General features: G+C 40.9%; 2 protein-coding genes across 5 annotated transcripts; both read right to left on the bottom strand.

Annotated features, from left to right (window-relative positions):
* Positions 1 to 1,493: 1,493 nt before the first annotated feature.
* On the bottom strand, positions 1,494 to 7,767 carry LOC136440368 (uncharacterized). The gene is made up of 2 exons (XM_066436377.1): positions 7,244 to 7,767; positions 1,494 to 2,109 (listed from the first exon to the last, which is right to left on the bottom strand). The coding sequence occupies exons 1-2, from the start codon at positions 7,586 to 7,588 to the stop codon at positions 1,705 to 1,707; spliced, it is 750 nt and encodes a 249-aa protein (XP_066292474.1). The 5' UTR covers positions 7,589 to 7,767; the 3' UTR covers positions 1,494 to 1,704.
* A 5,177-nt stretch (positions 7,768 to 12,944) lies between these two features.
* On the bottom strand, positions 12,945 to 23,748 carry LOC136440405 (leukocyte receptor cluster member 8 homolog). Of its 4 annotated transcripts, XM_066436439.1 has the most exons (16): positions 23,047 to 23,214; positions 22,602 to 22,856; positions 22,171 to 22,237; positions 21,652 to 21,985; positions 20,964 to 21,201; positions 20,723 to 20,767; positions 20,146 to 20,289; positions 19,349 to 19,468; positions 18,607 to 18,879; positions 17,970 to 18,096; positions 17,429 to 17,524; positions 16,819 to 16,953; positions 16,640 to 16,708; positions 16,185 to 16,317; positions 15,531 to 15,738; positions 12,945 to 14,861 (listed from the first exon to the last, which is right to left on the bottom strand). In XM_066436439.1, exons 1-16 carry the CDS (start codon positions 23,157 to 23,159, stop codon positions 14,702 to 14,704), a joined length of 2,517 nt encoding a protein of 838 aa, XP_066292536.1. In that variant the 5' UTR covers positions 23,160 to 23,214; the 3' UTR covers positions 12,945 to 14,701. The 4 variants fall into 4 exon arrangements, with proteins under 4 accessions (XP_066292536.1, XP_066292537.1, XP_066292535.1 ...); XM_066436440.1 differs by lacking the exons at positions 12,945 to 14,861; positions 23,047 to 23,214 and adding an exon at positions 23,619 to 23,748 and having other exon boundaries at positions 14,916 to 15,738; XM_066436438.1 differs by lacking the exon at positions 12,945 to 14,861 and having other exon boundaries at positions 14,916 to 15,738; positions 23,047 to 23,216.
* Between the last annotated feature and the right edge of the window lie 284 nt (positions 23,749 to 24,032).

Here is a 24,032-nt window from a genome sequence, read left to right as displayed (position 1 = left end):
CCTTTTCCCCACGGTACTTGGAGTGTAACAACCACCCACGTCATATTTCACCATAACAACAGCCGCTGCAATAATAGCGTCAGCAGTAAGGGGGAGCTCGAGAGGGCGCTTCTTTATAAATACGCAACCAAAGAACAATTGCCAGACAATGTTTCTGTAGCCCATGTTTCTTTCGCTGTATCTTTATATGTTCACTGTTTTAACTGTCACCTCTGTACGTACCGTGAACGTATCATCACCGTGAAAAATCTGTTGTAATTATCTATGATTCCTTCACACATCCGTCTGTAAATCCTTACACCTTGATATTTTGCTACCGTGAAGATTAAGTGAATTACAGTAATGTCTGGAACTACTTCTTGTTACTAGGTGGCGCTGCTGCAATAAGAACAGTACCAAACGTGACTAAGCGTGTATCCCCCCTTCAACCCGGGTCATGACTGGAGTAGCCCCGGATCTGGCTGCGTGTTAAAAAGGTGATAAAGCGGTCAAACCTCAGACTGAGGACGAAGCATGACGCTTTTCGTTAGCTTGTAGAGCAATGAAGCTCCGTTACGGCTCGCGTATTTAGCCACTTTTCACAATAAGTGTGCTGGGTTCTTTTACGGTTGGGTTTGACGCCTCAAGCTCCCTTAAGCCCCCGTCACAAATAAAAAGTTCAGCTCGCGCTCGACCGACGTGTTGGCGAGCTTCAAATGTGCATGCATTTTCGGCCGAAGTACGGCCAACGTCCTGTCGATTATGCGGCTTCGGGCGATTTGTAGAAATAAAAGTTTATCCAAATATTGGCATTTTACCAGGTTAGTCGATTCTGACTTCGTCCATGTCCAAGAGATGGTACCATCTTATGGGAGATTTTTAGTTTTTAGTGTTCGACGGACGTCGCCGGCGATTTTCATTGGAAAATACGGTCGACGCTAGGGCAATTTAGAAATTCGGCGAACTTCCGGCGATCTACAAAGTCGGCCGACGCTCGCATGAATTGTGACGCCGGCTTTACACACGGGGCCGCCGTCTTTACGTCACCATCCGAAATGAACCCATCGAAATACTCATTTATTTGTAAAACTTTTGAAACTATTCACGGATCCATCAAATGAGGTTACCTGTATGATTCTGAGTAGACAACACAAGACGTTTTGTATCATCTGGCGGATTCCTCTGTGACTGCAGCTGTTCGATAGCTGACAGAATATCACGCCCTGCTTTATTCAGTTTCTGCAGGACTTTCAGACACGTTTATTATATAAATGGCGTTATTCTTAATGAGTACTTCTACTGTAACCCCCTGAATGGTATCAAAAGTAATATTGACGATTTATCCTCATTTCTTGATGATTAGAAAAATGCCCAAAAGGTATGCAAGTTACAACAGCGTAAGAGACGTCTTTTATTGTCCACTCCACTCTCCACCAAATCTTGCACCAAACACGTATTTCAGAATGGCAAAAGAGACATTTTCGTTGAACGGCAACCAACGACGGTAAAGTAAATACATTTTTCATTCTTATAATTTATTATCATTACAAAATGTACAAAATCATGGCTTCACTATTATCAAGGGAAGACAATTTCTATTCAAATTTTCCACCTGTTACGAACTGTTTCATACAGAATACGATCATGAAAAATTACAAAATATATATATAAGCATATATATACACACACAAATGTGAAGTTGTGTATCATAACTCGAAGGTAGCATCAAGTCCTGAAATCTTTCATTCTGTCTGTTTCCGAAGCGGATTTACTCGCCAAGAGTTTGTAGAATCTGTTCCTCCGCTGTTTGACTTTGTAGCAGTAGACCCAAGGCGTATCCCTGCGGTACACGTGTGTCGTGGGAAGACCTAGCGCCACCGGCAAAGTGTTATCCACGTCCATTGGTTCAGTATCTGACCGCTTCACCGGGCGTTTCCCTCTGCGGGTCCCATGGGAGGTTATCGTGCCTCTAGCTGTAGGAGGAGGCTCCGCATGGGGGTTTGGTTGTTGTTGTTGTTGTTGTTGGCTGAGGTTGATGTTTGCTGGGGTCTTCGGGGGAGGTTCGTCGTCACCGGTCGTCGGGGCTAGCTCCATTTCTGTGCTGGTTTGAACCGGAGTTTGTGGAGGTCCCTATGTAGGGAAGAAGACGAGAAAAATGAAAATAGATTATATATCTGAAAAAAATGAACATGTATGTGGAAAAGTCATAGATCACATATTTTTTGTAGTTTTTGTTTGTTTGTTTTGTTTTCATGTGTGTGTTGGTACTGTGTTAGACAATTGAGATCTGTATCGTATACCTGATACATAGCTAAAATTTCACTCTATCTGTTGCGTATTCAGACCCGTACTATCTTTTCAACCTTCATTTAACCTTAACCTTGAAATAGCACTCTTCGACCTTGGCCGTTTTTCAAGTGTTCAATGGATTTACCATCAATTGCTGCTTTTGGCCTCTAACCCTACCAAACCCCACTCCCTATCACAATCTAATTCTACATTTTATTTAGAGATTTACGCGTCATTAAAGAGTTTAACATACTTTGAACGTATCCTAGAGCACCGCCAACGAACAACGTATCTCGTTACCATGTTGCCCTTGCACGTGAAACTCAACATACTCCAGAACAACGCCGCTAGCTCGCAACAAAATCTAAATCCTGATATTGGATACCTTACCGCATGACGTCAGAAGTGATATAGAATGTAAAGTGAGGAATTCAAAAGATCAACAGCCACTTATGAGACAATAGAGAACCACTGGTTTTGACTGTTAGCGTCGGTAGCAATGTCAACAAAGAAATGTCCCCGACAAAGGACCACCATTTCTCGCTGGGTTTCGGGCAAAAGTGACCTCTTTCAAACTACAAGATGTTTTGTACACTTCATTTATAGTTGAAACAAATTATTTCTTTACATGTTTGTTGGTCCGTAAACAGAATATTTCAAAGGAAAATCGTGAATGGATTTCGGTAATGTCTACGAGTTGGCTTTGCAATTGCAACGATTTATAACAAATTTTGAAAAAATCGGAAAATCTGTATAAAGAATTGTCAGTTTTTAGACGTTTTTTGACCAATTCAAAATATCTCCGAAAGCCCAAAAAATTTCTAAATGTTAGGCCGGGTCATCCAAGGTTGTACAGAATGGTTAAGCGATTAAGCGTATGCTACTGGAAAGGGGTCAAGTCCATCGGATAAGACGTTAAGCCGGAGTTCCCTCGCAATCGAAGGGAAGCCACATCACAAGCACGTTAAAGAACCCACCACACGTATGTGCAAGAATGAATTATTGAATGAATACCTTTATTGTAGCACATATACATATATACCCACACTCCCTATCACGTGGGTATAAAGGACCCTTTGCAAAACTGTTGTGCTACGCCGTTCTTTAGCATACCGTCTACACGATAAAACACAAAATACACACACACACAAAATATATACATGATACATAAAAAGTCGAAAAACCAATTGTACAGGTAAATGAACCAATTACTGCGACACAAGTTAATTGGAGCGTCAATAGCAGAAGTCAGGTCACCAAGTAGGAGGTTGAGCAATGAAGCGATGCTAAAATGAGGTTAATGGTATTTACAAAGCGCCTCGTTTTATGTCTTTGTTGTCTACTGTTATCACTGTTTGCCTTAACATCACACACAGAGATAGAACGCTAATTGGTGTCCTATATTTGGGTCCTTTTTCCTTTTTCAAGGATGCGTAAAGGTAGGTAAAGTAGTAATCCTCAATTAAGGTGAAGCATGATGCTTTTTCAAGTAGCTAGTGGCAGTGCAATGCTTCGGTAGGGCTAGCGTTTTTTAGGCCAAGCACACCGGGTCACCCCTAGTCTTCTCGATAAGTGTATTGGATTCTTTTACGTGCAGAGGTTTGACGCTTGCAATTGAGGCTTACGCCTAAAGCTCCCTCATACACGGGGCCGCCGGATTTACGTCACCTTCCGAAATGTCAAACGACTTCAGCTAGGACATGTTGTAAGGATGCGTAAAACAGCGCCAAATCAAAACTGTTACCGTTTGATATTCTACAAATCATTTTCAACAGTTCTGGCTTTTGGTAAGTGTACATTTTCCAGTGCTAGAGTTATGATGATAATATGCATTTGTAGCGTCTATTTTTTTTTTGGGGGGGGGGGGGCTTTTATTTTCACTTTTCAACGGTGCCTAGAACGTTTTCACGACAAAAAGAAAATCGTTGCGCAACACACACGTGCAAAGCATTCAAGCAATTCTACAAGCTAACGCCAAGAAAAATGCAATTACTTACACTTTCTTTTGTGAGGAAAATACAAAAGTCCAGCAATTAAAATTCGCTTAGTCGGAGTCAGCTGACGTAATGTTACTAAAGGCAGAGGTGAAGGCCGGCATTTTTATCACTAAATCTTTTCAACAAAGGCATTTTTTAAAACTGCATTGTCGACAATTGCTGAAATAAAGTTCTACCATTTTTTTTCCAGAACCCATTCTTATGAACTGTGTCAAATCTCGGTTGGTCCAATATTCAAGAGTCCTCTGTTGGTATAGATTAAAATTATCAGATCTCCAAAAGAGGGTTAGATTGCGGTCAAGGCGACGAAGAACTTTGGATCAGTTAGGTAAACGTTTAACTTTTATGTGGCGACCCTATGTGGCATGACCAACGCACGGGTGCTATTTTATCATAGCCATTGTTACGTTGCTATACGATGAAGTCAGACCGGTTCAAGCAAAGTCTTTTGTAGTTAGGAAAAGACGTGCAACTATATATAATTTGACGAACAAAAATTTAAAAAAATGAACCTCAAATATGATTATGATAGATACTGTATTTGTGTAGACTTTATCGTCAAATGTAGTAGAAAAATTGCAAAAATATGTCTTGAGAAAGTACTAAAATGAAATAAAAGAAATACAGAAAAGTACGGCAGAGAGAAAAGTACAACAAACTCTTGAACGTACGCGTTAAACATGAAAACTATTGCTAAGAAGAAACTGAACTCAAAGAAAATCAATTTTAAATCTCTTTAAAGAAGCTCATACTTTAATCCCATAATTGTACATTTCTTAAATCTTTATTATAACTTTAAAACTGATTACCGTAACTAGCTCGGGGGCACCCAATAATCAAAATCAAATCTATTTTTTTTCAACAAATCTAACGCTTTCATCCTATGATTATAAATTTCTTAAATCTTTGTTATCGTTAAAAGTAGTTGCGACAACGCTAGAGTATGTATACTCATTAGATATGCTATCACCTATACAGGATTGTTAATTATAACAACGTATCTCTAGTGTATGGAGACCGTACAAAAACAGATCCGCCTAGAACCCAAACAAAGCGCTGGTGGCGAGGTGTTACTAATTGGTAAGGAGAAACTGGTGGTGTGATATAATTACCATGTTCAACCAATCATGGTAGGTTAGCTGTAATTGGGTTAGCTTACCGTGTCAACAGATTGGAGAAACGGAGACGGTGTAGGTGATAATTTAGCGATAACCGGCTTAGGGACAATTTTCTGGTCAAGATATTGTGGTCAATAACCTATAATCATCATAGAAGAAGTGTGATTTTAATTACTGGATACTTAGAAACAATTTTCTGGTCAAGATATTGTGGTTAAAAGCCTATAATCATCATGGAAGAACTGTTATTCTAATGACTGGATAATTTTGTAAACGGTCAGATGTTTCAGACAGCATCCGCTGTCTTTCATCAGTGACAGAACCATAATTTGGAGTCAGCTATTTATAATTTTTTTAAATATCTTATTTTGCATTAATAGCTCCAAATTCTGGTTAAGTGAATGACGAATAAAAAGACAACGGATGCTGGCTGAAACGTCTGACCGTTTGCAAACTTATCCAGCTTCTTGAGTAACTGTTGTTTGGCGTATCTTACTACAATGTACCTGGATGTCGACGTCTAAACTTCATCGATGTAATTCTAATAAATGTTGTCTTTTTTCTTCAAGCAGTTGTGAGCACAGTGTACGATTGGTGTTGTGTGGCTTTGAGTTCACATGGTAGAAGAATTACTGACATTCTTTTTGTAAAGTGCAGTAAACTTGCCGGGTTTTAGCACGACAGGATATAGAATCAAAAGTGCACTACAGCTGTGTACCTAGTTTCTGTACGTCCTGTAAAATTGTTCAGGTACGTACAGGACGAGACATGAACGTCAATTGTGTACATGTACCTGTTCATGAAGAAACTAAAACAGTCAAAGATAACAATTCTGACAATTTAGCACTTCAAAATTAGTAAAAACTTGCCAATACTCGTTTTGATATTGGCATGTGTAAATTTTTATACAAAGGCGACAATTTACCACTGGAGATGGCAGTGGCTACAAGTACAACTTATAGATAATTGGCCATACCTGTTAAGGTTTAAGTTTAGGCCCGTACCTAAACCTAAACTAGTCTCTACCAGACTAACTATGCAGGCTGTAGGGAAAACATTTGCGTAGTTAGGAGGGAGGGGGAAATGTTAGCCTTCCCGTTGACTGACTCTCCTGACCAATTTTAATTCCTCTTTTTGCCAAAGTGTACCCCCGTAGGAAGACCCGGTGAAGTCTACAAAGTTTTCTGCAAAAGACTAGAGCTTCTAACCATAACTTGTGGTTGACACTAAAACTGTTAATGAGTTTAATACCAGACTGGACAATCATTGAAAGAATATAAGAAGTATACAACACGTGAAAACTGCAACAGGGAAGACTGGGGTATTTTACTAGCGTGAAGATGCCTACTTTCCGGAAGACGGTATTCAGGTATTCTAAACCTAAACCGCTGACCCTGTACCCAGAATCTTTCGGTCAAAAGCCCTGGAATGCACTGAGATCACGATTTTGGAATGAGCCCCGAGGGACATGCCATTACGAAAGCCCAGGTTAGCACCTTTAATTGCACCTGTCGCGCAGCCATATTTGTGGAGCTGAACTCCTTTGTCTGACACCTGTTGCGTCTTAGGTTCTGTGTTCCTTGGATTTGTTACCACGGAGAAGGAAAGACTTATCGAAGTAAAAATCACAGAAAAACATGTCAAATCTTCATACATACTCAGGGTATTTAGTAATGTTAGGCTTAGGAAGCAGTACCTAGTTGAAACATACAAAAGACATTTTCAGAAGGAAGTTAGTTAGTTGGAAAATAAGCAACAACAGTCAACGTGGAATATTTGTGGTGAGTGAAGAAATAGAGGAAGTAGCGAGTGAATACTGTGAAAAGGTTTTCGTGTTTTGTGACAACAACTTGTACTTACTTCACTTCTCTCGCTACCAGCAGAACGCCTGAGTTTCACGGGCGGGAAGAAGCCCATGACACCCCGAGAGGGCCCTCTCCCCTCCCACGGTTGAAACGCCGACGAGTCGAAGTCCACGATTGTCGGCACGGTTCTCTCTCGGGGTCTGCTGCGTAGGACGCCGTCGAAGGAACGTGCCGGCGGCGGGGCGGTCTTGACGTGGCGGGGTGGGGGGAGCTGTGACCCGTAGAGTTTGTATTCCCCCTCCTGGTTAATCGGCGGCACGCTACGATGCAAAGACTGCCTACTCGTCAGTTTGATAATCGTCGGTCCCATACTGTTTCGTCTACCCGATTCCACCGCCATGGCAACTCCCGAGACTCTAAAAAACCTACTACAAAAAGCCTAGAAAATCCCTCGCCACTTCAGAACAAGCACTGCACCCTAGCTACTCACGCCATTAGTAAAATCCTCGACACGACAGGATTTGCAATGGCTATACCATGGCGATTGTTTGGCGGCCTTTGTCCGGTGGTTTACGTAGCGGCGTGCGGTGAAAAGCTCCGTGGAAGGCGATCGGGCATATTTGTTTACCTAGACGACCGCCGACTGCGTTTACCTGGGCGACCGGTGGTGCAACCGCTGGTTGTCAGTTACCCCCCTAAATTACCTCACCTACCGTAACAGGTCATCTGTGTGTTACACCCCACCTTTATTTGCATAGTTTGCAGACGTGACAAATTTTTACAATGCCCAGGTGTTAGCCGTCGTGCACAATCTTAAATCACAAAACCACACTCGACAACAATGCAATTAACCTCTCCAACTTGACACCTGCCAGGCTACCGCACGTAGACCCGCAACTGCTGGTTGCCCTGGAGGGTCCTTTGGTAAGTGGATTATTTCAGAACAGGTGAATTGGTGTATTATAGTGGATAAGTGACGACCCTTTGTCCTAGCAACGGTCAAATGTCAACGCCAAAAGTCAAATGTTAGTCCAAGCTAGCTGACTCAACGCTCTAAAACAAACATTTAGTCTAGCTGTTTGTAACTTAGCCCAACGGATTGTTTGGAAAACACAAAGTTTTCAAACAATATAATTCACGTGTTTAGTGAATTGTGACGCTCTACCCAGGAACGGGAAAGTATGTAGCGGCAAACGCGTTCGGTGTTTTCCAATTTAATAGGAAAAAACAAAGGGTAATTGTTTCAACATAAATAGGAAATTTGTCCTTTATAATGGATTTGTAGTATCAAAGTTCCTTGCATATCATTAATTATTTTCGGAAAAAGCTATTAGCACGAAAGAAGTATTTTGGCATAAATCAAACATTACACGTTTTGCTTTACCTTTGATTTTGATTCATATTTTGGTTGGATGAGAATGATTTTAACACTATGCACACAAAAAAATATGCACAAATATTGCCAACTTTTTCTTAACTTGTTACACTTATTATTATTTCAATCTACGCCATTAAGACTGTTCTCTTCTTTCAACTCTGATATTCTTAGCAGAATCAAGAAATTTTGAAAATGAAAGTAAATATCTATATTCGAAATGTATGCACACATTTAAGATCGACTTCGAGGGTCAGTCAAAATCATTATCAAAACTAATTATCAACGTCTTGAGAACGACACACTGAACCATGTGGCAAAAATAAATATGACCTAATAGTGCAAGTGGTTTATTTACATTGCAAAGTAGTTATACTATGAGTCTACATTGTCAACATACACTCCAACTATGTATGTAAACATTTGTACAAGGGACCCGGCCGCCATCTTGAAATCGAATCGAGAACTATGAAATGTTGCAGACAACGTAACATTGCCAAATAGATTTACGACTCGAAGCTAAATTTGTACTAAAGCGAGAAGCTATAATGTTGACGTGGTAGACCTGGGAATATATTTACATGTATATAGCGACTGAAAAAGATATAAGATGAATAAGTAATAGATGTGTAACTTATAAGTGTGACATGAGCAACAGAAAAACGTTTTTTTTGCTTATACTATGATTTTTAATATTTCTAATGTCTATATTTTTGGGATTCATAATGTCGTACCAAAAAGGAAAAAAGGGACTTGGGGAGGGAGGGTTATCCTTTAACGAGTCCACATTTTTTTGTTCTCTTTTTTTTCGTTTTGATACTACAAAGTGACATTTTCGTAATCTCCAAGCAGATGTTAGAATGGAAAGTTGCAACGGTTTCCATACATTTATAATTGCCCTGTCTATTTTCTGGTGGTTGCGTTCCCGACAAAAAGAAGACGCTCGACAACATTGCGATTTTTCAACCCAACATCTGCTTGGAGAACGATCTCTCGCCCAATGGCACATCTCGTTGAGATTGATAATAACAGCAGTCTTTATTTTCTACCAACAGGAGATTGTATAGGTCGACAAGATGTTGCACTACAATAGCTAACCGCTTGGAGGCTCCGTTAACCAATGGATTTCCCGTGTTTTCCCTTCAGTCATTATACGCTCCATTTGAACGCGTTGAACTTGTTTGACTTGCTAACGTTTACCAATCGTAAATAGACGTCACAAACCACGTGACTCCGCCAACCAATCAGACGACTTCAAGATCAGTTTCACTTCCTCAATGTGTCAACCCACTCAAGAGATAGAAGACAGAGGTTTCACTTCCACTTTCTAACATATGCTAGCTTCAATCGTTCGACTAAGAAGTCGTCAAGTGTCTTGTCGTGCACGTGGACCGACTTATACGCCAAGATCTCGCCAATATGTTCCTTCAGGCAGTACAGGTGATTCTGAGCTCGACAGGTGTGTTAGTGTACCTGTTCCACCATCGTAAACACCTGCCGAATCTAATATGGCGTCCGTACGTGCTCTTATTCTTTGGCCTGGGTGCGGTACTCCTTTTGAAGAACGCGTCCAAACTGTTGTGTTTTGCAACATGGCTGTTTTTCGTCTGCCTCCACTACGTCAAGGACTTACAGAAGGGGAACGAGAGCGAGTGCCCTATCTGTTTTGAGGGCTTGAAAACCTCGTTCCCATATGAATGTACGCGGTGCAAGAAGGCCACTCATGCTAAGTGCGTTGTCGAGTACTTAGAGCGTAGCGGTGAGGGGACTTTTCTTTGCCCGCTCTGTCGCAAAGACTTGCGTGTGAAGAAAGAGGAACTGAAACTCGCGATTGAACGGTTTGAAAACCTGATGGGAGCCAGCGAAGACAAAGACCGTATGGAAAACGAGACAACGGAAAATCCACCAACCCCAACGCCAGAAAACCGCCAGGGAAAGTTGCTTTCACTTTTGACAGCCTTAAAAACAGTAACACTTGTAAGTATAATGGTCACTTTCTACGGTTCCTACCAGCTCTTTCACGACAGCTACCGCGCCCTTCCAGGGGACTTGAAGACATTTGCAGGTGTTTTTGCTGAGGATGTAATCCAATTTGTCCGTGGACCAATGAAGTCGTTTGCACAAAAGATGTACGGTGTAGCCTTGATTGCGATCAACTTTATCAAAGAGGGGACGGCGGTTAAGATGCTAGCGTTGTGGATCTTGCGAACAGTTCAAACCATCGTCACTTATGTCTTGAACTCTCCGGCCCGTTTTGAGTATTCTTAAAAAAGGAACTATCGACGCGTTTCACTTCCTTGTCAACACATTCCCAACCATGGCTTACAATTTTGCAAGGGGAAGCTACCACGTCGTGAAGCAAGCGGTTCAAGAAATCCTGACATCCCGTTTCTTTGCTGAACTGAAAGAAGACTTCTATGTTCTATTGTCTTTTATTTTTCGGACTCTTCCAATTCTTGTCAAAGACGTTGTCGTCGCAGTGTGGCGCTCTAGTTCAGCGGTTTTGCTCAAGCAAAAGACCTTGGATGCACTTGACTTTGCTTTTAAGACATTGCCCGGGCTATGTTGGCGTGCAGTGTATGTGGTTTCTGTAAGTATCAGACAAGCTATCATTGCGGTGTGGCATTCGCAGTTTTTAAACAATGTAATACATGCACTACGCAATGCAATAAGTGCACTACACGATTTTATTAGTGTACACGGTGTGTATGTCTATAACAATGTATTGGTGCCACTTGCAAAGCTTTTGTACGATACATACTGGGTTGTTTGCGAAGCTGCGTACAAGATAGTGATATTCGCGTTGAAGACTGTATTGCCACTCGTAATATCGGTTTGTAAGGATTTGTACAAGTGGCTTCGAATCAAAGTTCCAGAGTGGTTCAAAATTATTTTGTCCTCTTCGCGATTGTTGTGGTCGTATACATCTTTAGTTCTAAGAGAACGGTGGATTGCAATGCTTAATTCAAGAGCGTGGGTTGCAGTTGCAAACGCAGCACAGCATTTGAAGTGGGCAACCATAAATGCCTATTCATTGATTCATAACCTATCCATAGTTGCCAAGAGGGCTGTTGTTGTCGGTTTCTATACAGCCAAGCAGCTCACTGACGCCACCTGGCGGATTATGAAAGAACTGCTGCTCACTTCCAAAATCGTCTTCGCTGCCATTATGCATAGTCACGTTGTCGAGCACACGATCGTCCCATCTTTAATGTATGCTGGGACTAAAGTTAGGGAACTAGCACAGAGTACAGTACAGTATCTGCGAGTCTATGGGCCAAGAGTTAGGGAGGCTATGGTGGATGCAATGTGGTCAGCTTATAACTATGACTACAATGGTGTACTGTATATGTTGATGGCAGGCTTTAGGGTGCTGTGAGAAGGGTACTGTACAGGGATGCTAATGCTGTTAAGACCTAGCTCTCGTGTTAAAAAATTGAAAACTAATTGTCCTCCATGTTTAATCCATTTTACTTCAGGTTTTCAGGTCACATACTAGTAATATGTATCTAGCAATGCTCATGTTAATGTGTAAGAAAAAATCTATTCTTTGTTCTAGTTTTTTGCTTACTATGCATCCAATGCTATTATACATATGCTTAATTCAGTATCACATTTTTTTAAATGTGAAAACGAGATTCAAGAATATTGCTAAATGTGTACATTGGTAATTACAGTGAGCGGTTTTCAAACTTTTCAATATCCAAGTCAAGTAGTTTTGTTGTGTGAAATCTGCCATGCTGGAATATATTGGTTTCAATAATGACATTCAATAAACTAAAGTTTGTTTTTCTTTGGCACTGAATCCTACTATCTCTCTCTTTGTCATTATAGTAATGGTTATACAACTACAAGTATCTAGAATCCTAAAGTACCTCTGGTCAACACTCAGTCACTAATTATCATGCCTAACAAGATATTCAAGATAAACCACTTTTCAAGTCAGTCAGCCCTGGACCTTTCAAAGGGGTTGGATATGAAAAGTATTTCGGAAAAGATGTTATGGCCACCTAGGTTAGGGGATAGTCGCAACTCTGCATTGGGGTAAATTGAACAGCCTTCAGCTGTACAATGTACTAGTAAAACCAGCTGCTACCGTGCCACGTGCCTGCAAAGATGGTGTGTTATGCAGGAGGGCGGTTACACAAGCAATATAGGGACAGAAAGTGGCCCAAGGCCTAGTAACAATAGGTAGGAATCATTCACTCACCCATTCTTTCGCTCACTCACAACCACCCACCCACTCTCACTTCGCCCCCTTACCCCTCCACAAACAAACACCACCCAACCTATCAACCAGCTGATGTAATCTATTCACTAATAGTTCCTAGTGTGACACTCGCTAATTTGATGCTAAATGATCACCACAACACAGTTCAAATACATTAGTATGTACTTTATTTCTGCTGTGTGATTTCAAACCACACGCTCTGATCTGAATTTGCGAGAAAGATACAGTCCATATCTGTGACAAAATTGTACATTACAAGCAAAAGAGAAGAAAAACAACACAAAGATGACATGTCTTTGCACGACAAATATGACATGTCTGAATTGAGGACGTTGAGGTCATAACTACAGCTTTCAAATGACCAATCATCGAGTCCGAAACATATGACCTCAAAGTCCTCAATGGTGCAACACCACAGGAATCAGGTGTTGCTAAAACAAAAGAACATTCCATTGGTCTAGTTGGGAAATATGCAACAAATGATAACGTTTGAGACTTGATCGACATTCTCAAAGGAGAGACAATAGATTAAGTAACAGATGAACAGCATTGACAAAGGAATGACAACTGCTACCCTAGTGGCTCCTGGACGATTCTCTGGCACGTTGGGACGGCACTGGCACGTTGGGACCGCAATGGCTCGTTGAGACTGCACTGGCACGTTGGGAACTCCTTCGTTGTGATGGTGACTCCACTGGCTCGTTGGGCTGGCGAATCCTCTTCTCATCCCGCGACGATGGCACGTTGGGATCCGCGGCTCATTGGGGAAAGACGTTACGACGACCTAGGCTAGGGGATGGCTGCGACTCTGCTTTGAGGTAAACTGATACTTATTCTGATGCTCCGTACTTCTGCTAAAAGTGGTGATTCAAATAATGAGAGTTTGTAAGTGGAAGCTTGTGTGTCGGTTGTCTGCTGCAGCAACCTGACTGAAGACTGGTGCTGGGGATCAAAAGGTGGATGACTTGCAACATTCTTGAAGCTGACTGCTGCTCTTGTCGATGATTCTGGTGTGTATGCATCTGGTGAAAAGGTATGGCTGAAATGATAACTTTTTGTATCAAAGAGTTCTGGTGGAGAAGTAACGCAGCGGCTTGACTTTCCAACACTGCTTTTGCATGGTGACTGCGTTGACTTCCATGACGGCACAGCCAACCCACCCACGTTACGGCCTGGGATACTGACCCAAACGGAAGGGAGAGGGACGGAGGCCTGGAACTTCATTTTGGGTCACTCTGGATGACCGAAAGATTGACGATTGGTCAGCCAAACTCACTGACCATCACCAGCCATGACAAGCACCATCATTGGACGTTGGAAGTATCCCTGGCTTCCGAGAGACGACCAATCGCAATGCAGATCTTTCATCGCCAACATATCCAAATACAAACAGTTGACTTCACACCAGAAAAATGTGGAAAAAAGGACACCCGAAAAAAACATGTTGTGTCCAAAAGAAAAGAAAAACACTACTTTTTTGTCACAATTTCTCTATACAGCACTGTATCCATCCTTAAACTCTGCTCTAACGTTGAGTTTTAGTAAGCTTCAATGAGATAAATATATTTTCCATATTTACATCTTCTCCATATTAGTTCAATCACTGAAAATTGATATGAATATAACTTTCTGGTCTATCTTCGTAGTTGGTATAAAAACATGTAGGAATCACAACTACTAGTAACCCGCAAGGCAGGTAAAAGGCTTTTCTAAGGATCATAGCTTTTACATTTTTAAGTTTAGAGTAGGATTTGTTTAAAAATCGTTGTTGTAAGGATGGAATAGTCTATTTTCACAGCATCCTTTTTTTTGTGTTAATCTATTGAAAAATGGTTGAAAATGGGATTCTGGCATTCAGGAAAGTAGTAGGAACCCTTTGGTTGGAAGGACTTCGCTAGGAGGCTATTCTAGAACCCAGCCAAGGCCGACATGCTTAGCTTGCAGTCCACTTTCGACTGGTCTGCCGTCAATACCACACCGAGGGACGTCAGGAATTCTACGCAGACCTCAGTCGAGTCAAACGCAAGCTCGGTCACGACATACGATACAGGCAACATGGGGCGGTAGCTACATGTCGGAGTTTGGGAGAGAAAACAATATGTTAACAACTTCAAAAGCATAACATGTTACACCCTACAGGTAACTAACATAGACAGATGCAAAGAAATACATACCTATATCTGGACAACTCCTTTGGAAAAAAACAACCTTTTAGGACATTATGACCAAAAGCAAGAATCACACCTACCTGACTTGGCGGACCTCCTAAGAATAAAAGTACCATACTCAACATTTTCAAATTAAAAGTGGTCAAACAAATAAAGCCTTTTACTACAAATATACATGTACTTGATTACAAATTACATGATAACTTTTGAGTTTGAAATCATGAAATACAGGACTACATTTTTACACCAAACCATTATGGAATGTGCTCTAGACGAGTTATAACAACGGAATTAGAAAGATTCCTAGCAGAGGGCTAGGAACAAATACAACTGTTACAGTAAGAGTTTTAAAATACTACTTGGATTAAGGTTGAGTGAGATTTAATACAGAAGAAGCAAACTTAGCAGAAACAGAAGGAAAAGAAATGCATGCAATAGTGTAAAGCTCTTGGATATATGGAAACACACACACACACACACACAAAATAAAACAAAGTGCGCACCAAAGGACAAGCGTGAGTGGGGAAAAGGCGGGTTAAGAAGAACGATAAAAAGAACCGTCACGTACGATTTGATGATCAGCTTCAGCGCGGCCTTACGCTCCCTGTCAACAAACATGTCAATGAGATAGCCAGACATTTTGGGGGCGGACCCATACAACTTAAAGAAGGTGTGATAATTGGAAAGCGCCCACGCGGAGCGGAGGGACAAGGCAAAGGCTATGTCAGGGTTTTCTCGCATCTCCTTTGTCAGGGAGGCCAGGCATGTCGTGATATCTGCGGACAAATTGTCAAGGAGAAACATTGTGTAAAATAATGGCTGTAACATTAACGAGAGACTAAAAACACTATGTTAAAGGCAAAGCAACAAAAGAACAGGAAACAAAGTGTTTAACAAAATCGACCCCTGCAGTTCCAAAACGCTACTTCTTCACGTAACATTGAACATACATATACAAAAGGCAGTTCCCAAAAATAGCTGCTGGGGGGCTCAAACCTACATCACTTCCTCTCAAACTCCAAAAGCTATCTGGCCCTGGATAAAACATGACATACTAAAACACAAAAGTTTTGTGGCAGTACCATAGCAAGCTGCTAGGTGGTCCTTTCTTTTCTTGACACCCACATACCAAATATCAAATGGATGAAATTTCTTTGCTATTGCATAAAATAGAGATCTACTGACACAGTGTATGTTAAGGTAGCATCACTGAAAAGGATACCAGCTTTGTTCTTGGTGAATATATAGTAGATGAGCCTGTATGCCGTGAACTCCCAACTATGTCCGTTCTCGATTCCCTCCGAGTACAGAGCTTTCAACTGGGTCTGGCACTGATTGAACTCATGGTAGTCCATCTGTGCACAGATACACAAAAAAACAAGACAGGGCGGTCAGGGATGGCAGACTTCACACCCTTGCCCATTATACTTTGCGATCATTCCAGTAACAAAACAAAAATAGCAGCACTGAGCGACACTGCATGGTGTATAATTTCACACACGTACACATGCAGACACACACCCAAAGACACAGTCACACACACACAAAGACACACACACACAAAGACACACACACAGACAGCCCCAAAACACTTTACTTCCTTGGGATGCTGTGATTAGCTCTTTAACATTCATTTATTTGAGATTTATAAAAAAAAATCATGATACATGTACACACCTTTTCCAGGGCTATCCTTGCATGTGTTTCGTATACCAGCACTGCAAAGCTATCCCGCACACACTGGATCTGGGTAGACAAAAAAAATTGATATTAAAAAGTTGCAAAAACTGAATAGACTTTCATTATATCAATTACAAAATCTAACTAAAATCAACACTTAAAACAGACCGTCTTACCGTGAGATCTTGTCTAATGGACTTGAGTTGCTCACAAGCGTAGTGGTAGTCTCCTAGTGCCTTGTATTTGGCCTTGACGTGTTCCAAAGATTTCTTTAGCACCTCTACTGGACGTACAAGGGACGGGTCTGGTGCCTAACAAAAAAAAGGTGGTAACAATTGAATATTAGCCATTAATTTGTACAGTCAAAGATGCCCAAGAAGACCACTTGGTGACTGATAAAATCTGGTCTATGTGGACAGGTGGTCATCTAAGGGACCACCAAAAAGGGGCCACATTTACCGGGTGGGCCTTAAAGGAAACCTAAGCAATATCAGGGTGCTGAAAGTCATATATTCAAAATCAATTTTTTTCTGATTTCTATCCATAGTAAGTTTAGATAACACTATACCATCACATATCGACCATCATGGAGCAAAAATGTGATGTCGTTGTGTGGTGGGAACTCATTGAAAATCTGAGCACTTGGAGGCCAGCCATCATTTCAAATCTTCCGAACATGTACGATTCCGACCGATAAGTCCCGAGCGCATCCAAAGAAATAATCATGTGGTCATGGCTCAATGTTCTTGGGCATTGTGACGTCAGGCTAATTTGTGTTAAACTTACCGTGGTCAGTCTGAGGTAGGGTTTTTCGATGTCCTGGCACATTCCGATGACCGTGTGATCTGGGTCCCAGCAGTCTATGCTATCATCATTATCATTCTGTAAACAATAACATAACATTATTTAGTCATTAAAACAATGGATTTCAACAGTTGCAAATTCAACAGTCAGTGTAAAATTTCAACAGCTTAGAGGATTTTGCAGTAAGAGTTATGAAGATTTCTGTATTTGAAACTCATTCTAATACAGATTTTAATCTCCAAGCAGTTTAGCTCAATTAACAGTTGCGCTACTCTTCCACTGGTCGTGACAGAGAAGACGCTATGTACAGTATCTACAGGTTGACTGTACCGTGAAATTTCCTCTAGCTCTATTTTGTTAAGTACAATGAACAGTGGACCGTGACCCTTTCAAGCAGCATGCAAGTCATGAGCGAAAATAGTCGGCATTTGAACTCCTAACCTCTTGGTTCAGAGGCAGGGGCACTAACCACTGGACTACACACAGTAAGAGAAAAGGATACCAACAACAGTGTATTACTTACAGTGAAGTTATTGATAGAGAGCTGGAGGGGTTGGGACCGTGGCTTCCTGTCTCCGGCAAAGCGAGCCATTCTCTTCTGTAACTTGGCCACCTTGTTGGGATCATCGTAGCTGAACTGAAAGTCATTCCTGTCAGGGCAACAAAAAGGGACATAAATGTCAGTACATGTGTAATTATTTAAAATTCAAAAGAGCATTAATTATTCTAGAAAGTATAGCTTCTCATTTTTTCTCAGGAATGGTGATTTTAACACAATTAATGAACTGACTTTTTTTTGGTCTCAATATATTGCAAATTCCATTACTTTTGCAGTGGTTTCATTTTGCAGTATGATAAAAGGAGGCTTTCACAGTGTTAAGAATTTGCAGTTGGCCCAATTCTGTAGTACAGTACTAGTAACAGATTGGAAATGCACATTTGCTGTGTCATGAAAAACCATGATAATAAAACCACCATGAAAGAAAGAAAGATTTCAAGTACTGGATACTTTGCATTTTCTGTAGTAATTTGACACTGTATAGATGTATCTGTATACTATTCTTTTGTTGTGACCTGTACTTAACCGAGTGGGTATGTATGCACATTAAAGGTCTTCATTCATTCATTCATTCACTAATCAATTAAACAAACAAGCATACTTCTTTCTCTTGTTCTTCCCCTTCCCAGGCGTCTGGTTGCCCTTGCCTCTCCCGCGCCCTCTGCCTCTCCCGCGGCCCCTCTGCGTGCCGCGATTTGACCTGATATCGTTCTCGGACGAACTGGAGCTCCCGCTGCTGTCCACTCTTCTCCTGTAGCGCCGGGAGTAGCTGTTGTACGGGCGCGGAGAGCGGGATCTCGATCGGGAGCGAGATCTGGACCTGGATCTGCTCCTGGATCGCGATCTGCTTCTTGATCTAGATTTTGACCTAAACCTAAGAAAGAGAGGACAATGGTTTAGCATATACATCTCTACTAATCTCTAAGTCAAGTAGAGCACTCATTCTTGAAACAAATCATACATGTCATTTCATTACAGTAATTCTTGATTTGCTAACGGTAACTTGATTCTAGCTTCTTTAACGGTCACTAGTCAACTGTAAAATTTCATCATCAAAAATATTTCATCACTAACATTTGAGACAATGATGTTTGTTCCCACCATTTAAATTAAAGGCAGGTAACTATTCCCTTTTCCCAAAAATTCAAAATTACCAACCACAATATTAAATGGATTCACAGTACTTCATTGTTTTGAATTATACAAAATAAGGCATTTCTATGACATCTTAGCCTACGGATAACCAATGTTATTATTTTGGCATTTCATAATATTTGCACCCATATGTAAGAGGTTACATTGATTTTGATGTGAGATATCCTGTGTGTTGAATGTCTACTGACCTGTTCCTACCACCCACCAGTCCCCTGTTGTTCAGACCCTGGTTCTGTTGTCTACCCGCAGACTCCTCCCATCTGCTTGGTCTATGGGGGACCTGCTGTTTTTCTCTGTCACTGTGGATCCTGTGGACAACACGATTAACAGTTAGCTCAAATTTCTAATATAAATATTTAACAAGATTTCTAACAATAAGCCCATTCATGGTTTAAACTGTGCATATGCAGTGTGATGAATCGTGGGTAATATGTAAATGTTAAAGTTAAACAAAATACGTCAGGACATGTATCAAGCATGGTCTCAAGGTCTGGGTTCAGAGTTTTTCAATGATCCGGGGCTAATCTGAAGCGTTCTCAGAAAGCCGCCAGCGTTTCTCCAAACATCCTTTTCCGGGTGATTCAAAACTGCGCGACCGAAGAACGCTAAGAAGATCGGGCTTTTCAGGAAATATAAAAGATTGCTATAGCAATAGCCTAAAAGTCTGGGGCCAAAACTATGGAGAAAATGTATAATTTTCGTCTTATTTTCACAGATTACTTCGCAGTATGGTCAAAATAAATTTCGAACCCGAACCTTAACAAGAACTGTTTACAAGTTAGGGCCTTCACCTTTGAGACTGTGCATGCACAGTTCAAAACAAGAACTGACTTATTTGTGTCAATTTTCCAAGATGTAATTTTTTGCTTGTTTTAGGGCAAATTGAAAAGGACCATTTTGGCAGTTATTTTCAGTAATTGACAACACATACATACAAAATAAACAAGCCTAAGACATTAGTACATGGTAAACACCAAACACCTACCCTGGGAGTGCTTCTTTGTCCCAGTCTATTGTCCAGGCTGTCCCATTGTTGAACACGCTGGTTAGTCTACCCTTCAAGATAATTTCAACCTGATCCTTGTCTATCTCTTTCTCACATCGGGCAAAGGCTCTTTGTACATAATCCCTAAAAACAACAGCAAACGGCAGAGATATGTTAGAAATAATATTGCATGCAAATTTTGTACCATAGCCTGCAAAAAACTTACAGTACTTCAACTTTGTTCATAAGATACACCGATCCTGATTGCCCATCGGAATTAGTGGTTCAACCAATGACAGCATGGCAATTACCGGTTCAACCAATGAGAGAGTGGCTACATGACCATCAAATACATGTTATATTTGCATTTTTATGCCCTTATTTGCATTTCTATGTTTAAACGGAGGTGAAGGGGGCTATGGGATGTCTATATTTTGCTTCCACACAAAGCTTGGCAGCACTTAATATTTTTTGGTTCTCATGAATCAATTCTTAGAGACAGAAATGTGTATCTTAGCATGAAGCACACATCTTTTTCTTGAAAAAAGTATCACCAAAGAACATCTAGCAATCTTACTTGAGACTTGGGGGCCAGTCACTTGGGTTTGGTGTACCTCCACCACTAGAGAAGACAAATAAATTGTGTTAGACAAAACTAAAGCATCTAGCCAAAGCTTATTATTAAGGCTTAATTCCAATGACATTAATGACCCAAGATTTCTAACTGCAACAAGAGAACATAGTACATTTGTAGAGCTATACTCATCATCACTTTATACATCTCTTGAATAGGAATATAAAGAAACTTAGTTCTGTACCCTGTATGAAGTGAAGCTTCACGTTGTGGTTGAGAGTTGGGTTCCTCTGGTTGATCCCTGTCTTGACTACGACCTTGGCGGCCTCGAAACGATTGTTGCGGTTGTGGCTGCCTTGGCGACTCGGCGTTCGTCTGCCTCTGGTTGTTCGGTCCCGAAGGGTGGCCAGCTGCTGCTAGCGGGTTCCCCATTTGCTGATGCCGCTTGGGCAGGTTGAATTTGATGCCAGCACCTGGAGCAGCTGCGCATACATGTACATAAAGAGACATGAGATAAACATTCAACATTTTGGAACATTGTAAATTCAATTAGTTTCACAGCAATTTTACTTTGCAGTCGGAGGAAGAGGGAAGTTTTCGCATTGTTTACAATCCATGGCTTAAACAATACTGTAGCACAGTAGTCAAACAACGGAGACCTATTCGTGGTGTCATGAATTCTTGGTGGAGAGGTGGTCACAAAAATAAAACTGCGAAAGTTTCACTGTAAGGAGTCCTTTGAAAAGAGGTGATCCTAAAGAAATATCTTGACTACTTTGCATATTCTAAGTACATGACAGGCAAAGCTAGTTATGACATATAATTCCTGTATCGAAAATGCAATCTACCAGACATGAGAAATAAAAGAAGAAAAATATGTTTCAGATAATGCGGAAGCCTCCACTCCCGAGGTGTGGCCAAAAACAACACACCTTTCATTTTCATCTGGTTAGGTGGTTGATTGGGATGGTCATTGGGGCCCCTCTGTGAGAAGTTCCATGTATTGGTCCCTGGTTGGTTGTTCCCCTTAACGACATTAGCATAGCTCTGATGATGCTGATTCTGGTTGTGGGTCCAAGGCCCAGACATTGGGGTCTGGTTGCTGTTGTCTTGATTTGGGCCCATCATAGGTGTTTGTTGTTGTTGATTTTGTTGTTGTTGTTGAGGTGGTGGTGGGGGACCTTGCATGTTGGGTGGCTGTTGCGGGAACTGAGGCATGTTAGGGGCTTGGCCAGGCATATTTGGCTGGTATCCTTGGTACATATTCTAAAAATCATGAAGAAAATCACCAAAAAAATCATTAATGGAATGACAACGTGTTAATGTTAGTAAGCATACAATTGGGCTTTGGTCCTGTGCTTTATATTTCTCCAAGTAGCAGTTATTCTTAAGATGCTAGTTTACATAGGCTAGCTGCATGTATACCATGCATGGATTCAAAGTGTCCTTACCCCTGGGTTTGGGTACTGTTGTTGGTAAAATGCAGGGTTGTATCCAGGCTGATATGGATACTGATATCTGTGGGTAAAAATGATAAATGTAGTAGATTTGAGTGACAGGAACTAACAATTGGATAAAGTACAAACAACATACATATACTACATTGTATGCACCAAGAAGAAGTTTTTTTCAACAATTTTCCTTTCTACCATGTTATGGATATGTTGTATTTTTGTACAAAATTCACTTAAACAACAAGACATACAAAACTTCATTCCCGCCCAAGAAAACACATTTCAAAGCAAAATTCTCCATAGCATAATGACTTAAGAACAATCTCCGATTCCGGTATTCTAATTCGCATGTACGAATTATTCTTTGAAAGCAAGGGGGGTAGAATATTAAAAGGATCATTTTCTTATTTTGTAACAAGTAAACATACCCATATTGCTGCTGATACATGGCGTACTGAGCATACTGCTGGTAGTACTGTTGGTACTGTTCCTGCTGCTGTTGCTGCATGTTTTTCTGCTGGGTTTCCACCACGACCGGCTCCTGTTTCTCCTTCTCCTTCACTTTCTCAAGGGCCTCCTGCGCTTTTTTCCATGCTGGATTCTCCACGACGGGCGCTGTCGCTGGATTGGTTGATGCATCCGAGGTACCGGGAGGCGCGAGACCTCCTGAATATTGCTGCGACCTGTAAAAATTATCATAATATATATAAATCTTCACATTTTGTACAGCCAGCAGATTGCTTTGATGTTAAATAAATTTTAACCAGGACTTCTCAAAACAAAATGATCAATTTCTTTCAAAGATACCCAAACACAAAATAGAGATTTTCTAGAACATTCTGACATGCACCTAAATCTACCTATACTACTTACATCTTTGAAAAGGTAGAGTTGTCTATGGTCTTTTGGTCAGCTGAAGTAGATAACACTAACAGTGACAGAGTTGATATTTTCTGAGATAGAAATGTTTTAGAAATCCTAGACATTGCTGAGGAAAGGTAGAAAGTATACACCGGAGGAAAATTGTCTGTTGCTAAGGTAAATCGTACATTTTCTCGAATGCTTTTGTGACATCACTTGTCCATTATGACGTCGACGGTCTACCTACATAATTTTTTTTGGATACAGAATACCCGGATGTTGGCTTGGATTTACGGATTTTTTATGTACTTTGATGTAAATTTTAGTCATATTTAGAAAATAGATCATACATAATATCATATGATTCTGATAGAAGATGGCGAAAGTAGGTTAAGGAATCGAGGGAATATTTGTAGGTCAAACTGCACGACAACGCGGTTTGTTGAAAAACCAGAAACAATATCGCCACAACAGCCCCATCTTTCAAGTACTAGGAAACAACAAATCCTAACGATTTTACACTTAAGATGTTCTTTGAGTCTTTAAGAAGAATTATGTGGCCCTAAAATCGGTTATCTGCTTACCATTGTGCTGCTTGGGCCGCTTGAGCGGCCGCATTCCACTGTACAGCAGCCATGGCGGCTATTTTTTCTCAAAATGGCGATCAAGAGTGGTGCATACCAAGCTTTGACTTTTAAGGGGTAGAGTTCTTTTCTAAGAAGTAACCAAAACACTAAAAGTGCATGATATATCAAATTTTGAACATAACACACCATAACATTATTCGAAAGATGAAAGATTTGGGGTTGAAATTATTTTGTATTTAAGAGATCTATTGTTATTTTCAAAATGTCCCCTCCACTTTCACAGAAAGGTACAGCCTAAACATTACGACATCGACGTGGCGACTCTCGGTAATTTTCGGGAAACTTCGGCACGGCAGATTCAGAACGAGGCCCATTGACGTCATCAGCCGCTCTGATTGGCTGAGCGGCTAA

The sequence above is a fragment of the Branchiostoma lanceolatum genome, chromosome 8 (genome assembly GCF_035083965.1).
Source record: "Branchiostoma lanceolatum isolate klBraLanc5 chromosome 8, klBraLanc5.hap2, whole genome shotgun sequence".
NCBI classification, from domain to species: domain Eukaryota; kingdom Metazoa; phylum Chordata; class Leptocardii; order Amphioxiformes; family Branchiostomatidae; genus Branchiostoma; species Branchiostoma lanceolatum.
This window is presented reverse-complemented; position numbering and strand designations above follow the sequence as displayed.